This window comes from Lissotriton helveticus, chromosome 12 (genome assembly GCF_964261635.1).
Source record: "Lissotriton helveticus chromosome 12, aLisHel1.1, whole genome shotgun sequence".
Taxonomy (NCBI): domain Eukaryota; kingdom Metazoa; phylum Chordata; class Amphibia; order Caudata; family Salamandridae; genus Lissotriton; species Lissotriton helveticus.
In genome coordinates this window covers 663,742,710-663,762,221 of record NC_136073.1, presented here as the reverse complement: position 1 = coordinate 663,762,221, position 19,512 = coordinate 663,742,710, and the positions used below count along the sequence as shown (strand labels likewise).

The 19,512-nt window shown below is 45.3% G+C and overlaps 1 protein-coding gene across 4 annotated transcripts in view; it reads left to right on the top strand.

Moving 5' to 3' along the window:
- LOC144799917 (anoctamin-10-like) overlaps positions 1 to 19,512 on the top strand; it is a 394,459-nt gene that overhangs the window by 261,868 nt on the left and 113,079 nt on the right. For all 4 annotated transcript variants that reach the window (XM_078671537.1, XM_078671539.1, XM_078671538.1 and 1 more), the window contains one exon: positions 8,250 to 8,441. In XM_078671537.1, the coding sequence (XP_078527663.1) occupies positions 8,250 to 8,441 (192 nt within the window). The remainder of the gene's footprint in view (positions 1 to 8,249; positions 8,442 to 19,512) is intronic.

The following is a 19,512-nucleotide window of genomic DNA, read 5'->3' as shown; positions in this document are numbered from 1 at the left end:
TTTGGTTTTCTAATCATTTGTTGGATGATACTCTAATGCACGAGCACTACATGTAGAGATTGAGCTATATTGGCATGGCTGTTATGCGAGTTATGAATTGCTAACCGCATCTGTTGCATTTCTGCCGTTTTTAGGTTTTGCTGTTACCATTAATTCAATTTAACTGTGGCTTTTTAAGTGAATTTCGTTCTTCTATTGTAAACAAACATTAAGGTGTTAAACCAATTCTACTCACACTTTTTTTTAAAGTAATTTGATTTGGGTTCAGCAATGGAAGTTGTGTAGATATCAGTTAAAGGGCAAGAATATGGTCAAAAAATGAGAAAACAGCTGAATAGAATTTACAAAACTTGACTCAAGGAAGTGCCTTGCTTGGTTTGATGCAGTTTGTTAAGACCTTTTCAGGAAATTAGTGTTTAATAAATAATTTCTGGATGCCTTAAAAGGATTACGGAGTTAGAGATATCTAGACTGTTAGTTTGTAGATGGTTTGTGAATCCAGGTTCGTGGGACATCTGGTACCACATTGTTTGAGCTTTTTCTCCTGACATCCATTTTAGGTTCACAGACCCAAAGCTTCTGATTAACTGGCTTCCCATATAAGATGGTAGACTTGCCCCCCCCCCCAAAAAAAAAGGAACCAAAAGGGACGCTCTGGCTCCGCTGGGGGCCACAAACAGACCACCAGGAATTTGAAGTTTAAAAAAAAGTTATAAAAAAGATTTTGCCAGAGGATTTGCAGATCTCAAATTAAGGTTTTCAGACACCGTTATTGCACCAAGGGCGGTGAACCCTGCACCCACCAGTTTGGTGTTCTATATGATCAAACAAATTCACTGGAATGTTAAAGTGAACATGTTTTCCACTTTGGTTATAACACCTTAACATATGTTTAGATTGATGTGCTAAACTATAGGACCAAATAACCACACTGTTTGACGGGCTATATGATCAAAGACATTCACTGAAAGAATAAGGTTAACGTTCAGCTATAGTCAGATTTCATTATAACACTTGAACATTATTTGGATAGTTATGGTAACAAAATTCAATTAAAAACACAGTGAAAGTACAGCTAAGATTATGAATTACAACCGAAAAAACTCTAAACTTTGCATTTAATGGTTAGCTCCTGATTATCCAGATCAGACAATGGTAGGAACCTATTGTACGTGAATGGATGGGATGAATCGTTTATCAAGGGCCTAGGGACCAGTTTATAAAAATAGCCCAACGGTAATGAGTAAATATGTGTAGAGTTGGTAGCAAAGTCTTCCTGTGCCCTCAACAATGATCTAACCATGGACAGCCTGCTAAAATTAACCACTATGCAGTTCCTCTCGATGTCCTTCGGTGAAACCCCCACCCACCCTACTCTTCTTACCATGATGATGTTATTCATATCTGACCTTCTTTCTTGAGGGTTGGCACCCCTGCCAGCACTAAAACATAGGGGCATGCTTCTGGCGGCAGTCCTAGAACCTCCATATTAGACTCATAGTGTCCCTTTCTCTTGGGATTAGGTAAGCTACTATTCAGACTGCCTGACTTTAAATTCTCTCCAGGTAGGCTAATCACTGGTTCGGAATGGCTAGTAGAAGGCATGTTTTGGGCAATCCTAGATATGTTTCTTACATTTTCAAAAGAGGGACGATTTTCATGCTCAGCATTAGGCTTGGATAAAAAGAATTCCTTAGCTTTGCTACATGTTACAAATGAATTATCAAGTGAAGAGCCTTTGGACAGAATTGAGGTTGGAATCAATGGGTCAGGCCTCAACTCAGCATCAATTAATAATGGCAAACCCTCCCCTACGGTAGCAACAGACTGAATAATCTATTGTTGTCCACTCAGTGTGATCACTATGGTATCCAAATGGTCCAAACGTTCCCAAAGCGAGGTGAAGTTCTTGTCAATCAACAGTATCAACAACAGTATCAAAAAATACGTCCCTGGAGACATTATGTGTTGATGTAAAGGATGCAACATAAGTCTGCTTACGAATAGAACTAATTTGTGCTACCTCATGTATATGGACAATTGGTGGAGATTAGCCTGAACGAGTAGGTTGTTTTCTTTTAGAACTGGCGGGCTTCCCATGCTTGGCCACTGGAACTGCGGCGGGCGATGGTGTGTCCATGTTTGACTGCGGTTCAGGCATATCAGCACACGTAGAGCTGCCGCTAGGGAGAGCTATATTGTTAGCACTAGATCCCGGGGATATCGTGGTGCTGGATGCAATTGTAGGCGTATGAGTGGCTGCCGATTGGGTAGCTAAACAACTGGCGATCCTCCTGCTGTTGGGCCATTCAGTAAGGCCTCAGTTCCCAGGGATAAGCGTTGTTCAGTGAGTTAAATTTCACTAGAAACAATGCTAACAACCCTTTCTAACATGTATCAATGCTAGTGGTAGCAGGGCACAGTGTCGGTTTTCCTGTGCGCTTCCCCATGATTGACACTTGAAAACCGTTTCGAAGTGGTGGGACACTCACCTCAGTCACTTAATCACTAGCTGTTGATAGATGAAAGAGGGGTGGCCCAGCCCTGCCTCTTCCTTGTGCAGACGGGGACACTCACCAGAAGCGGAGGGGGGAGGCGAGGAAGCCCTCCATTGTAGCCGCCACCGCCAGGAGTCAATCATTGCTGTGGATAGCGCCGCCGCCCCGGGACTACATCACCCGGCTGCCTCAGCGGCGGCGCTGCTCTGTCACGCCACGAGAGCGCAAGGAGGCGCCTTTAAACTGCGCTCTGCCCGGCGGAGCGGGGGGACACTCACCAGAAGCGGAGGGGGGAGGCGAGGAAGCCCTCCATTGTAGCCGCCACCGCCAGGAGTCAATCATTGCTGTGGATACCGCCGCCGCCCTGGGACTACATCACCCGGCTGCCTCAGTGGCGGCGCTGCTCTGTCACGCCACGAGAGCGCCATGAGGCACCTTTAAACTGCGCTCTGCCCCGCATCGCGGGACGCCGAGCGAAGCCCGGGCAAAGGGCGGGAACTCTGTGGCCCTCAGAGGCCAGAGGAGGTCGGGTCGGGACACTCATCTTGGTCGGTCTCCCGGGACTATCGACATGAACTAAGGTATGCCCAATCAGAGACTAACCATCTAGAGTGTAATAACGATCGTCCCTGTTTAACTGTTATCCAGTACCCTCTTAGTCTACCTAGATACTCGCTGGTCCTGTACTAGGTGAGTGTAGCTAGGACCCAAGCTTGTTGCACCATGACTACCAAAGGGCCATCTAAACAATCCGCCTCTCAAGGAGGGTCACTCAAGGGGACATTGGACCTATATTTAACTAGGGTGTCTTCGGCTTTTGAGACAATTGAACACAGCCTATCCAAAGACACCATATGTTACGAACGATCCCCCCCAATCTTAACCGACTCGCCGAACTCTTTACTTCAGAGGGAATTAAATGCTATTTGCAACACCAGGTATATACCCATAGAACAGGGAATTGAACAAACCGGTTCCCCATCATGCCCTATGGGTATCGGAAGCCCCCAGCCCAGGAATCTGCATCAACCTAATAAAAGCCCAGTGGAGACTCCCGCAGTAATCACAGATAAATTTACCCCTCAGGGGATAGCACATCCTTAGGCCGCTACCCAGAGTACAAAACGCAAGGGTATTAAACTCAAGGGAAAACCAGCTAAATTCCAAAAAATTAACTTAAGCTCCCCTCTGGTTACTGCCACCATCACCCCCGAGATACCCAAAGAATGTCAAATGCTGGAAACCCCTATATTCCTTTTACCATCTACTTTGTTGGCCCACTTTGAAGAATTGGTAAAAACCCTATTATCCCCGCTTATTGACAGGATAGAGAGAATTGGGGAAAAGCTCTCAACAATAGATGAAAACACCAAGCCAACCAAGTTAAACAACCAATCCCAGAGAGTAGTTGCCTTAAAAACGTCTGACTCCACTGTACACAGCAAAGTTTCCCAGATTAAGCCACCATATCCTGTACCAGCAGTCTCTAAAAATAAGGAGGTAGTCAAAGAACCGACAATGGCCCTTAGCTCTGTCCCCCGAGCTGGGTGGTCGAAAGTAGGCAAACGTTCTGAGGGGTTAGCTGCGAGTAATGAATCCATAAATTTACCTCCAGAGGCAGCACAACTACGTGTGTGTCCTCTCGGGAGTCCCTGAGCTCACTACCGGAAAAATTGAAGGACACCAGGACCTTAAAAACAAAGTCCAGTTTTGGATGACAAAGAACAGACCGCTTCCATCCAATATTAACGGGACAATCCTAAACGTGAGAAGGGTGGGGTGGATAGGCTCCCGACCCAAGAACACAGCGGGAGACCTGGTTATTGTTAACTTCTGGGACAACCTTGTCTTCCCTTATTTGCGAAGCTGGGAGCCACAAAGAGGAGATGGGTCTATAACAACACTTGAACTGTGCGATTTTTACCCTAGACCTGCGTATTCGCCAATTAAAAGGTGGAGTGTGGAGGGATGCCACCGGGGGGGTGGAAGGGGGCCTGCATCATTTAGTTACCAGCAGATACCCACTTATAATTACCAGAACCTACTCCCTGGCTCAGATCTATTACTCTGATAGGACAAGGATATCGCTCCCACCAATTCTGTATTGTCTGATTGTAAGGAAAACTGAAGTACTTTTATTTTAAATTTTACTGTTATTCCAATGTTAATGATTTTTTGTAGTTTGTATGGTCTGATGGTTAATAATTTTAACCGAATAAAGTACCTTTGATTGATTGATATTGATCCTGCATCATGCACTTTAGATTTTGTACCTTCTAAAGCCCATGTGATTCGATCCCTCGTAATCATAACTATGCTATGCTGCTATGAGTCTATTGTTTACATCTAGAGTTATGTTATAATCTATGTACTTTAAACCGCACTTTGTGAAGCTCCGGTGTTACTCTTAACCCTAATTGTTAGAAGCTGCAATGTGTTTAATGTTTAGGGAAGTTTTATTGATCATGCACCGTACACTTCAGATCTTGTACCTTCTAAAGCCCATGTGATTTGACCCCTTGTAATCATAACCATGCTATGCTGCTATGAGTCTATTGTTTACGTCTAGAGTTATGTTATAAGCTATCCCCTTTAAACTGCACTTTGTTAATCTCTGGTGTTACTCTTAACTCTTATTATGTAAAGCTGCAATGTGTTTAATGTTTACATTAAGAGAACTGATGTAACATAGGACGAATAATGGAAACTTGTAACTGTATGCCCTTTTAACATGTATGTCGATGTATATCAATTTTAAACTGTCATGTGTTATAAATTGTGCTTTTATGGTTGTATGTCCCAACCGAATAAAGCTGTTTTGAATTGAATTGTGCAGACGGGCCCGCCCTTGGCCCAGGCTTTGCCCGGGCACAGCCCGGTCACACCGGGACGCATCCCACGCCGCAGGAGCCCAAGAGAATCTTTATGCCACTCTGGCGCATAGGAAATTGAGCCGGCGCCTCCTGGCGCTACGGATGATGGGGGTTGCAGTCCCCGGCTGCCCCCGTGCTGCAGAGTGCTGGCGCTTGAACTGGGGATCGGGCTCCTGTGCGGCGGGAGCCAGAGAGAGCCATTATGCGCCTCTGGCGCGTAGGAAATTGAAAGGGCGCCTCCTGGTGCTATGGATGAAGGTAGTTGCACTCCCCGGCTGCCCCCGTGCTGCATAGTGCTGGCGTTTGAACTGGGGATCGGGCTTCTTAAGATTATTTTAAGATTCAGGGCCTGATTACAAGTTTGGTGCTGCAGGAGCGGGACTGCCATGCCTTCGACCCGCTCCCGCACCGCCAAACCCGTGTGTGCACCACCCACCAGATTATTACTTTTTATGTCACTGAAGGGCAGTTCTTTGGCGGTCCCATTCCCATGGGAACGTCAAAGGCAGTACCTGCATAGCGTGGACTGGTGGAGTCCATGCCTTGCAGGTACTGGGGTGCATGCACACTGGAGTGCAATTGCCCCCCTTGACCCTGGGGCAACCGTGGTGGAGATGAAAGTTGTAATATGCTTGGTGGAACGGTGGCTTTCCCGTCAAGCATATTGCGGCCTCAAGACCGCTGTACCACCGCTAGGGATCTCTGATCCCTGATGGTTGTGGCGGTGCAATGGCAGTCCAACCTCCCTAGATGTAATAGGGCAGTTGGAAGGTGGTCAATGTCGCGCTACCATGAGTCTGGCGGTCCGTGGACCGCCAGTCTCATAATCAGGCCCTCAGTATGTCTTTACATGATTTAGGGGAAAGATTACTGTTAATTTCTAATTATTCAATTTTTTTCATTTCAAATTCTTTTATATATGTAATGCACATTGGTATTTCATTTTCATGACTTTGTCTTAGAAATAATAATGTTGAAATAAATATTGGTTAGAAATACAGTTATAAGAAAATATGCTATATGAGTAATCTCCAAAGGCCAGAATGGTGCATTTGTCAAGATCAGAGCACTTGACAAATGAACCATGATTCCTTAGGAAAAGTAAACTGTGAGGGGAGAAAAGAAATAGCAAGCACAGAAAAAGGTTTTCCATAATGAAGGGAATTGAGGTAATGGCAAAAACAAGAAAAGTGCACAATGCATGGAAGATGGGTGCAAACTTTACGAAAAGCGAGAATGTCTATTAATTTGACATGTTGCCAGGATAAGAGTGATTTCCCTTTTGATCATTTATACAGTCTCTGCCTAACGTAACCTGTGTGTGCAATCATCATCACATGAAGTAAAGGTCGTACAATATTGGGAAAAGCACAGTGTTCCACTTGCAAGATGAGATGGCTGCTTGGCAGAAGGTTGCATTCTTGTTCCATTCTGTTCAACCCCTTTCTTCTCCCATTTTGGCAACCACACATGCATAGCATTGTCCTTCACAGCGTACCTACTGTGCTTGGACATGCTGCTAGGCCATGTCTGGCTTTCACAGCCTCCACTGCCCCAGCCCCTGGTGAATGCGTCAATAAGGAAGAAAGTAGCCACACATGCCCTAACACGATCCTGTGATTATTGCTGAATTCCTATTCCATCCTAATTTTAGTTGGCTGTCAATACACAACAGCCAGCTATTTAAATGTTTTATAAGTAATAATTGAAAGCACTTGTGAAGAGACGCAAACAGCTAAATATACCTGTGAACTGTATATGAGGATCTTGTGGTCTGCTGTCTATCCACCCTCACAATCCTGCTTTCATTATGAATTACTTATGTTAAAAATTAAGTTACCAGGTAAGGTTTTAACACATTAGTTAAGTGTTTGCTAAAGCACTGTCACACAAATAAGAATCATGACAGTTTTAAAAATGTCTTTATAATGCTAATACATCTGCTAAATCCAGCCTTTTAAAAGATACTAAAATCACTGGACTGACTTGGTACTGTGAACTTTCCTAAATAAATTTGCGATGACTACCTTCTGGAGAAGGGCTGGGACTGTCTTGAGTTGCTTCAGTTTTGAGTCCATTGTGCAGGTATCAGACTTCATCCAGGTTCCTGAATGTGCTCCCGAAGATCAAATAGCCTGAGATTTTTTGATTTTTTTAAATGAATCTTTACTGTAGTTTACAGCTGTGTAGCATAGCAAAAACACTGTTTTCAAACATTACGAAGTGACTAAACAATAAGCTACCAAACATTCATAAAAAGACAATTTGTAGTAAACATTGCACAGTTCCCAAGCACTTGGTGATGGTCTGTAGTTCAACAGGAGGATCTGCCGTACAGGGCTAGGGTCTGAAAACTGAGATGAGGAGAGGAAGGTCAAGGGAAGGAGGACCTGCTCATTCAGAGGATCATCTGAAAACATAACGTGAAATATCACTTCTAGCTAGAGATGCGGGCTGTTTGAGGAGAAGCGTGGCTCAGTGGTTAGAGCGGCAGACCCTGATGCAGAGGTCTGGCCCGTGACCAGGGCTCAATTCCCGCCTCGGCGGCTCTTGGACTCAATTTCCCCGGACCTGATAATTCTGCCTCGGTGCTTAGTCTAATCATGGATCCCACTCTGTGACTCTGGGCAATAGCTTGCTTAATCTCTACAACGGCCCGAGCAGCGCTTGGATGCCTGGCTTCACCTTGGGGGTGCCCAGGAGTGGACATTTCACAGGAAAGCCAGGATGGGTTCCACAGCGGTATGAATACAGTGCTACGAGACTTCTGGGTAGAAGTGCGCTATATAAATACAAACACATTTACATTTACATTTTTGAGGGTAGTGTGATTCTGTCATTGACCCCCTTTTTCGTTCTTTTTTTTGTCACTGACTAGGGCTTGTTTGATGATTACATGGAGCTCTTCGTACAGTTTGGGTATGCCAGCCTCTTTTCCTGTGTCTATCCGCTCACTGCTGCCCTGCTGGTACTCAACAACTTGACGGAGATCCGCACTGATGCTCTGAAGATCTGCAAACTCCACCAGAAGCCGTTCCCTTGTCCTGCGTCAAATATTGGTGTGTGGCAGGTGAGAGAACATCCACAAACACTCAACTCTACTTCCGCCAAGCATTTAGTCATTTCTTATCATATAGGCACCATTTTTGGATTCTGGACAACCTGTGACCCGGAAACTATGGGACAGTTTAAAAGTCCTTGTCAAGAGCTCAGCTATTTTCTTGCTGAACAGGATGCTACGTTTTAGAGTATATAATGCAGACTTAAAGCAGACAGTGGAGCACTTTAAGTAGAATCGGAAAACATTTGATCTGCTTTCCCGGGGCAACAGAAATTGTAGAGCATCATAAAATAAGGGGCCACATGTATCAAAGTATTTTGTATTTGCAAATGGTGCTAATCGCTAAATACGCTTGTTTGCGGATGCAAAAGGGCCTTTCTGAATGTATGAAAGGCTTTTGGATTCGTTATTTAGGTAATCGAAATTGTTTGTGATGACCTCAATTGCAAATGCAAACAGGGAATCACAATTAGCGAAACCTTAATGCACAGGTAGGAAGCCTTTCCTAAATGCGAACTGTGCATTTAGGAAATGCTATTGCCATCAACTTCAAGTTGATGGTAACTATGTGCAAACTTTGAAAAATTAAAAAATTGTCATTTTACAAAGTGTCATGTAGCGCATACATGCCCCTGCATGTGTGTGCTTTACATGTGCACATTTTCTTATTTAGGGGTGCTTCAGGGGGGCCTTAGGTCCCCGGGCACCCATGGCTGGGCGTTAGCTACTTTGCGATTACCAATTAGGTCATCCCAAATTAGCTAATACAAAAAATCCTTTTGGCCCCTAGGAACAAATAGAGTAATATTACCTATTAGTGATTCTCTATTTATCGAATCGCTATTAGGTAGTAATAAGGGATCGCTTAATCATTGGCGATTCCTACATACATAGCATTTTACAATTACCAAATAGCTATTCAGTAAAAATCACTATTTGGTAATCGCAAAATGCTTATTTCATACATGTGGCCCAAAGTCCCTACAGCAACTTTTTTTTTTTTAAGTTGATAGAGAAGGTGATCAGTCCTAGTTGAATAGAGAAGGTTGTTCCAGAGTGAGGGGGACAAGGAGGGAGGATGCTTATTTTCATTTGTTTTTTGGTGCTTCTAGGATCACTTAGCTAGTGCTGGTGGTGGTAGATAGTGAGGGAGAATTTACTATGTAGAAACATTTGAGAGGGGGTATCGCTTTTTGGGTGAGGGAAAATGTGTTGTTCTTCTGTCATTATAAGATAAAATCAGGCTTGTGCATTGTTGTGAAATGTGAGGGCTAGGAGGAAAGGTCTCCTTCTGTACAGGAGGGGATTCCAGTAATAGGTTGCTTGTGCTTTTTATTGCCATGTACTCTGAAGGGTAGGCAGGGGCCAGTGGAAATGCCAAAGCATTTGGCATTGGTAGGAAAGGTGGAGTTGAAACTGTCTAATTCATTTTATTCAGCCAGCGATCTAGTATGAGCAATCAATTCAGCCTCTCGTATGGAAAGCTCTCCTTAGAGCAACAAATCTGTGTTTTAGCTGTAGACCTCAGGGTTCGAGTCTGGTGGAGCAGGTCAATGGCACTTTGAAATACAGACTTGCAAAAGTGTGTTCGTCTACTTCTTTGAAATGGCCTGATGCTTTGCGGCTTGTGTTGATGAGTCTATGCATCATAGCTGAGTGTAGGACAGGATTGTCCCCCCATGAAATCATCATGGGCAGATCAATTAGATTGCCAGCTCTACCTGCAAATGCGTTTGTGAATATTACTGATGATCTGATACTTGACTACTGCAATGGACTGGCTGATGTGGTGCAATCTGTGTCTCATCAGGTTGAAGCCGCCCGCCATATCAGGGCCAGTGCCATGACCTTAGTCCTGGAGACTGGGTCTTGGAGAAAAAGCATGTGCAAAAGAGTTGCCTGGAGCCCCCCTGGCATGGTCCTTTCCATGTGATTCTGGTCACTACAACTGCTGTGAAGTGCAGAGGTCTCCCTAACTTGGTGCATGCTGCCCACACCTGCAGCGTTCTGTCACCTTTATGATGTAACAGCACCTCTCCCTGAAGTGCTGATGGTGGTCGAGAGACCATGGGAGCAGATTAATCAAGGTGTAAGGCCCAGAAAGAATCTGAAACAGTACTTGTACGGCCTGAAGGCGGTCTTGGAGAGACTAGTCCTGTGGTTGTGACCAAACCAGACTCGGACCTTGCGAAGGGTCTAGTTCTGTAGAACTGCGAGTCGCAGCAGGAGAACGCGACCTGAGAAGACAAGAGAGATGGAGATTGGTTCCACAAGGAGAAGCTGGGCTCCATGCTATTCCAGAAGATACTGGGGATTCTGATCTGAGTGATGGAGGAGGTTAGAGGACTGTACTCAGAAGATCAAAACGAGCTACAGTGCCCTGTAGGAAGTATTCTTCCCCTGAATGGACTTACTGTGCTGCAAATGACAGTGAGCAAGAAGTCTGGGAATTCTGGGATAATGGTGGAGATTTAACTGAAACTCCGGGACCTTGATCTTCAGTTGAATCTTACTCTTGAACTTCCTTTGTTGCTAAGATTAAGTGCCTTGAGACATTTTATCCTGGATGCGATCAAATTTCCTGGATGCAATTGAATTCTCTGTGTGGCACAACTCTTCAGGCAGCGATCTAAACCTTGGATTGTATCAAGTCTGCCTGAACAACCTGACCATGGCATCCCTTGCTACATGAGTTAGGCCATGATAATGCCTAGCCATTAGGGTCAAAAGACTATTTGGCAACACAGGTCTTCCATCTCTTGAAATCCAGATCTTATCCTCATTCCTTTTGACATACACAAAACCACATGAGAATATTGATCATACATGATATTGATGGGATTCCTACATAGGTTTTCATTTTGCTAAACACAGGGTTAACCATCTTCTGGATGACGCCTTGAGCTAGTACTCTTACTAATCTGAGACAATAGCTCCTTTCCTGATACATGATTCAGGTGTTAGACCCATGGGTTTTCTAGGTTGATCGGATTCTGGTACAAGGGGGATACAACCTATGCAGGTCTCTAAATATCCCTCAGGCCCTCCCTAACGATGTGTTTATATATGTATTGGCATGGTGCACAGTTCAGTAACATCGAGACAGTCATGCTCAAGTTCGCTCTCATCATTGTCATTCTCAGGAAGGAGCAACAAGCTGGCAGAGTTTAAAACTGCACATCTTTTTTAAGATAACATTCTCAGCTGCAAGTATGATCTGCTTATTCTCGGTCAAGCGGCTCTTTGTTAAGTGTTGAGCGTGAGTACGCATCAGTAGTATCTCTACAGAGTGGGGCACATACACAGTTAAAGGATGAACGATAACAATACCAAAAATCTCTCTATGCTGACATCGGCAGATGCCGCAGATATAAGACCCCCGGGCGGCGTTGCAGCTACTGGATCAAGGGTAGCAGAGAAGTAAGCTACAGGTCTATGGGCACTTCCATGCATCTGGGTAAGTGCAGCTTTTCGTCTCACTGCAGAAAAGCAAGAACCCTTTGTCAAAATCAGACTTTCTAGTGCCGGGGCATGGCAGAGGCTTTCTCTCAGCTCTAGGAAGGCAACCAAACAATCATTATCCCATAGTAACCTGATCTAACACATCCTTGTTTATCAGCCTCTATAAAGCCTTGGCCACTAGGGAAAAGTTGGGTATCCACGGCCGACAGTAGCCCACCTTTCCCAAAAACATTCTAACCTCTTACTGTGTTGTTGGTAGTTTCATTTGCAGAATTGCCGAGATTCTTTCCTGTGACACCTTCCTGACTCCTTCCTCAATGTGATGTCCGAGGTACAGGACAGCTTTCAAACAGTATTGCAACTTACTGGGGTACACCTTATGCCCATTCTCAGCCAAGTGGTTCAACAGGGCATTAGTATCCATCTTGCAAGCTTCCTGAGTGTTTGACGCAAACAACAGGTCATGAATATACTACACCAGGACAGAGTTACAGGGCATAACCAAGAACTCCAGATTCTTTTTTAAGGATTTGATTAAAAATAGATGATCTCTCCTCATACCCGTGTGGGACTTGGCATGATGCCAAAACACGACTACCGAAACGCGAAGAGGAACTGATTGTCTTTGTGCAAGTGTATGGAGAAGAAGACCTGACACAGATCGATGATAGAAAACCACTCAGCTTCACATGGAATCTGAAACAAAATCACAGCAGGATTGGGTACCACAGGACAACACGGAACCACACTATTGCTATTTTTCGGAGGTCCTGCACTATGCAGTACTTTCTACTAGGCTTCTGTAAGCCCATAATTGGTGAGTTACATCGACTCCCCATAATCTCCTTCAGAATCTCTTGTTGGATCATTGCCTCGATTACTGGAGTTATGCCAGCAACTGTTTCAGGGGTCAGATTATCTTACATAGTTCTTAGGTACTCAGCATTTTGTTTTATCTGTATACGGACAGGTTCAACTCCTTTGATAAGTCCAATGCCCTTCTCTGAAAAATCCCATACTTGTGACTTCACTGCATTTCTAAGATCCAAAGGTAAACTCTTCACTTGTCTTCATAAGAAACAGTTCAATTGCTGGAATTTGTTTAACCATTTTAAAGACGTCTTCATCATGGCTTTGAAACTCCCTACCTCTTGGTGGGCATTAAATATTGCACTTCAGCTTGCACAACAAATCGCTTCCCAACAAACTTACAGGACTCAAATCACATACCACAAATTAGCGATTATCCTCAAAATTCCCTATTTTTACAGGCACATTCACATTCCTGGGATTGGTCATTTGTTTATTTGCAACACCTACAACTTGGATCCTTTTTCCCGAGAGGGGTAGGTTTGGAACTTTCACTGTTCTCACAGTTGAACAGTTAGCACCAGTATCAACCAAGAATGATATGGCATAGACATCTACCTTACCATCTATAAATGGACCACTCTAGTCTGCCTCCAACACTGCGTTTTCTACCTCCCCTCTCAGGCGCCATCTCGTGGACTGAACGAAGCCATAATTGTCAACAGTGCCAAACATGGGAAACTGCTGGAAAGAATTGGTAGACTGAAAAGAAGTCTGGTTCTTATTTGGAACATGATTCAAAGCGAATCTAGGACCATTAGCAGCTTGCTGTGCCATTAGAGGTTGTGGTACTTGCACCACTGGAGCGTATGGCATGTTGACATTTTGAGACCTTGGTCTCGGCACATTTTGCGACTGCACAGGGTTATTATTCTCAGACTGTGTAAACCTTGTATTTTGACCTTAATTTGCGGAATTAGGACGGCATACCTGCTTCCAGTGCCCCAACCTATTACAATAATGACACGGATTGGACTTTTTCAAAGGAGCTACATCAATCCCAGTACTCTGGGCTATTGGAAAGCCACGACCTCTACCTTATGGCTGAAATCCACCTCCACCTTGCATTGCAGGAGCTCCCTCCTGATACACTCCCTGCATGGGGGGAACATTGTCTGCAAAAGGCTGACTTTGACCCCCCTCCTTTTGAGCAGCCTTCATTTGTACCACCATTTGTTTCTACTTCAGTTTTTCTGCCTCATATCTATTTCAGCGTTCCAGTACTCAGCATATCTCAAAACCTCCTCAACCAGCTTATTCTGCCAACGAATCAAAAGCTGCTGATTCATCATGCTAATTTCAGACCTTTGTCCTGTCACAAACCTGTACACATAATGTCCCACATCCTTGGGCTCCAATGTTTCCATTCCACTGTACTGTTTAAATGCCTGCAACAGTCTCCCATGATATACATCAATCATCTCTTTGGGTTCCTGGGTAATTCGGTTAATCTTGGCCCAATCAATAACTTGGGGTGACACTTTAGACTTCAACCATGTCATCACTTGGTTATACTATATCAAAAAATAGGGACCCCCCTCTAACAATGCTTCAGGCCAGGGAAGAGAGGGGATTAAAGTCTACACAATACTAAATATTTCCCTCATAGCCCGTTATTCATTCTCATTCGAATATTGTTCATATAAATTTAAACAAACATCTAAACACAACAGTGACACATATAATAATCTCATTATTGTTTTTATTTTATCAAAACTTTCTTCTCCTTTTTTAAAAAAAATATTATTTTCTTTGTATTCTTTATAAGAGCACGTTGTTCATAGTGTATCTCAATTTTACATAATTATAAATACATTTCTATTGATCAGTAATTATTCAGATTCAAGAAGTTACATAAAAAAGCATAACCAAAAGCAATTTTTTAGAAAAAACACACAATACCCCTGGATTCAATTTTATAAACACAACCATACTGCAATCACTCAACCTCATCCACTTTCACACCAACCACATACATCCAGTATCTGTACACAGTTGAGTATAATGTATGACAAAGAGAGCCCCTTCCACGAATGGAACCACAGTACAAAGCACGAGGCTCAACACAAGGTCGACGCGCATTTCGGTGGAGTCAAGATGTTAGGACCACCTTCCTCAGGACCTTTCCAGATACCCACGCCAGACTTTCAGTTACCAGAGGACAAAAGATATATGGGGTGTGAGAAGTTGGCCTGATGTATGATGTCTCCAATTCTGGGGGCACCTTGTATCAGTCCAAACAATCCCTTATGGTGGTGCTTGTAAGTCAACCTTGAAGACAAGCTATCCTAATGGTAGCATGGACTAAGCAGCCTTTAGGCTAAACTCAAGAGGGCATGTGAAGCCAGCTGTTTTACCATATGCAATCCTGTAATATCAAATGAAAGGACACCACACAAGTTATATATTATAAAAATATATGTATTTATTACTAGAATAATCCCCTGTACTCTTTATGAGTATAGAAGCACAAGCGTTTAAACAAAAGCACAGTTTAACATATAAAAGTTGCACAATTATGGATGAGGCCGGTGGCCACTCAAACCATATATCAAAAAAGTGGTATAAGTATCACCTTACGAACAGTGGTAAGGCCTAGGGCCTTGGGAATCGATGGGACTACACTGGACTAACAGCAGTTAGGACGGGAGTAGCCAGCGGGAATCGGGTGCAGCGCTAAAAGCACACGCATGCACCAATGCAAAGTCAATGGTGCGTAAAAGTTATCGAGTTACAGTTTTAGGAGTCTTCCGACTGGAATAGAATTACCACACTTTAAACTTAGACACGAGAGGTGTAAACCACTACAGGACCACCGGTGTTAGATCGTTACCTCACCCACAGGAAGCGGATGCATAGGTGCCAAAGTGTGTCGGGTTTCGTCGTGTAGATCTGTGGAGCCTGGAGATGAAGATGCTGCAGGCGGCCAGGAGAGAAGAGTCCGGTTGGATCCAAGGGTGGATCGAAGATGTGGAGTACCTGAAAGCAGAGGGGACAGAGTCTGGGTCACTAGCCAGTGACCAGGATGGAACCAGGAAGGAACCAGGCGATGTCGGGCGCAATCAGGTGGTTGTCGCGAAGCTTGTCTCCTCTGCCACGTGGACTCTGGCGCACCGAGGATGTCCTGAAGTGTATCACGAGCTGTCCCACAAAGGCTCTCGCTGTCGGCCGTGTCGGCTTCGGATCGGAGTTAACAAGCCTTGGCAAGTGCAACCCACGCAGGATTGGAAGATTGCTTCTTGTTCGGACCAGCACGGTCAGATAGATTGCTCCTTTTTAGGGGAGCGAGGGCCAGTCTGGAGCAACCAGACCAGCAGTGTAAATTCAAAGGATCGTCAGTATTGGGGCCACTAGCTACCGGGCAAGTGACCGGACCAACGCGTCAAGCAGAAAAATGCAAAAGGGCCCCACGCAGCACTCGGTGAGTGTGGAGGGGAGATCTTCGGTGCAAAAGCTGCTCGTGGCTGGGGCTTCTCAAACCCCAATGCACAGCTTTAAGGGAACCTCAGGAGCTGCACGGTCAGCACTTCGTAGTTTTTCCAAGATGTCCGGCTCCACGCTTAACGTCGCCACCGCGGGTCTCAGATTCGCTGGGACTGTGGGTCGGGCTGCTGGAAGTTAGGGAAGCTGGGTCTTGTCGATCTCTGTCGCTCGAGTTCCGGCGGGAACTGCAACAAAGCAAACCGTTGGGCGCTGGATGGTGCCTGTTTGCACAGGGTGGTCACTCCTTGACCACAAGGGAGATTCTTCAGTCTTCCACGTCGAGTGGGATGTCGAAGGGTCCAGAGTTATGTTTCAAAGTTTCAGTCAGGATAATCTGATGTGCACAGGCACAGCTCCTACCTTTATTCCAAATCAAGGGGCTGGATTGCCTGCTAGGTCCCTCCTATGGGTGGGACCCAGGAAGGGGGTGATTACACCCCTTTCCCTTTGTCCAGTTTTGCGCCAGAGCTGGGGCTGGAGTGCCCCAGAACCGGTTTGACTGGATTTTGCATGGGACACCTTCCGTGCCCCTGGCAGTGTCTAGTTTCTTTCAACCCTCCCTGCTCCAATTCACTATCTCCTGTCTGGGGTGGTGTAACACCTCTCTGTGACAGGAAACTCTTTGTCCAAGCCTCCCCTGCCAGGTTTCGGTCAGCAGCAGGAGGCCAGACTTGTGTCGGGCAGCAGCATTGATTTTGTGATGCTGAGGCTCTGGTTAGGATTAACCGCGTTTTAAGTAAAGTAACACGTCTTTTCCCTCTAGAAGGGTGGAATGCTACCCCCGTCGCCAGAACTGGCGAGGGGGTAGTATTCCAAAGTGTATGACACCTAACACGACATGTTTTGATAAAGCCAAACCAAAGTTAGCAATAACCGCGTGGATTATAATGCACTTAAGAGTATATGGTATGGCAATACCCTGGAACAGCAGTAAGGAAATGGCTCCGAACGCTGCAGACAGGCTCAGCTCATGCTAGAGCACCATCTCACATAAAACCAAGCACTCTGCCTCCAGGATTGTTAAGGCCTGCCATAGGAGTGACTTATAGGTATATATGTGCCAGATATAGGGTTAGATATAGGTATACTATATCTAAGCAAGGGGTGATTACACCACCTTGCCCCAGCTGAGTGATCAGCCAGTTGTGTCGATTTAAATGGCCAGCCAGGGGTGGCAAAAGTTATGCTGCAGCCCCTGGTAGGCCTTGGATGCACATATGCCCTGGGCACCTATAGTGCACTGTACAGGGGCTGATAAGGTGTCCAGTACCAAATTGGTGATGTACCTATAGTACATGGTTATGAATTTAGAGAGAGAAAAGCAGACTGTGGGTCTGATTAGCAGGCCCACAGCCACATTAAGTTGAAAACCAGTGAAGCAAAAAGCAAAAATTGGGGTGACCATAGGAAAGCAGACCCTACTCTCCTATCACACCCCCCACCCCGCCAACGCAGGGACATTAAACTTAACCTTGACCAGATAAGTCTTCATGTTCTAAGTGGAAGTACCTGGAGAGACCATCTGCATTGCCATGGTCAGTCCCTGGTCTGTGCTCCACTGTAAAGTCCATCCCCTGTAGGGAAATGGACCACCTGAGCAGTTTGGATTCTCACCCTTCATCTGATTAAGCCACAAGAGGGGCTTATGGTCTGTCTGAATTAGGAAGTGAGTGCCAAACAAGTATGGTCTCAACTTCTTCAGGGCCCAAACCACAGCAAAGGCCTCCCTCTCAATGGCTGACCAACGTTTCTCTCTAGGGGTCAGCCTTCTGCTAATAAAAGCAATGGGCTGGTCTTGACCATCTACATTAAGTTGTGAAAGCACAGCTCCCACCCCCAACTCAGAAGCATCTGTTTGGACAATGAACTCTTTGGAGTAGTCAGGACTCTTCAGGATAGGTGCAGAGCACATGGCCTTCTTCAGGTCATCAAATGCTTTCTGACAGCCAACTGTCCACTGAACCTTTTTGGGCATCTTCTTGGATGTCAGATCATTCAATGGTGTCACAATGGACCCATAGTTCTTTACAAATTTCCTGTAATACCCAGTCAGGCCCAAGAAGGCTCTAACTTGTGTCTGGGTAGTTGGAGGAGCCCAGTCCTGTATGGCCTGGATCTTGCTCTCCAATGGTTGAACCTGACCCCCACCTACTAGGTGGCCCAGGTACACAACCTTGCTCTGCCCTATCTGGCACTTGGTAGCCTTGATAGTCAGGCCTGCCTTTCGCAGGGCCTCCAGAACCTTCTTCAGGTGATCCTCCCAGGTGGAGCTGAAGACAGCAATATCATCTAGATATGCTGCACAAAAGTCATCCAACCCAGCAAGGACTTGATTCATCAACCTTTGGAAGGTGGCAGGTGCATTTTTCAAACCAAAGGGCATCACCACAAACTGATAATGTCCACTAGCGGTAGAGAATGCTGTTTTGGCCTTAGACTCCTCAGCTAACCTGATTTGCCAATAGCCAGCTGTGAGATCAAATGTGCTCAGAAATTTGGCAGAAGCCAATTTATCTATCAGCTCATCTGCCCTTGGAAGAGGATGAGCATCTGTCCTAGTGACAGCATTGAGACCTCTATAGTCCACACAAAATCTCATTTCTCTCTTTCCATCTTTGGTATGAGGTTTTGGCACAAGGACTACTGGGCTGGCCCAGGGGCTCTCTGATGGCTCAATGACTCCAAGTTCAAGCATTTTCTGCACCTCAGCCTTTATACAATCCCTGACATGGCCAGGTTGCCTGTAGATGTTATTCTTCACAGGCAGACTGTCACCAGTGCCCACCTCATGGGTGCACCAGTTAGTTTGACTGGGTGTAAGAGAAAACATATGTCCATGAGCCTGCAACACTTGTCTGCAGTCCCATTGCTGCTGGTCAGTGAGGCTGCCTGCCAAGGCTACTCCATCCACTGAACCATCATCAGGGTTTTGGGATAACAAGTCTGGGAGAGGGTCACTCTCTTCCTCCTGTTCCCCATCTGTAGCCATGAGTAAACCCATGTCTGCTTGTCCACATATGGTTTCAATCTGTTTACATGGAGCACCCTGTGGGGGCTCCTAGGGGTTTCAAGGTCCACCAAGTAGGTGACCTCTCCCTTTTTCTTAAGTATGGTGTTGGGTCCAGACCATTTTTCTTGGGGAGCTGCTGGGGCCACTGGCTCCAACACCCACACCTTCTGCCCTGGCTGGTACTCAGTCAGTACAGCATTTTGGTCATGCCAAGCTTTCTGTAATTCTTGGCTGGCCTCCAGGTTTTTGGTTGCT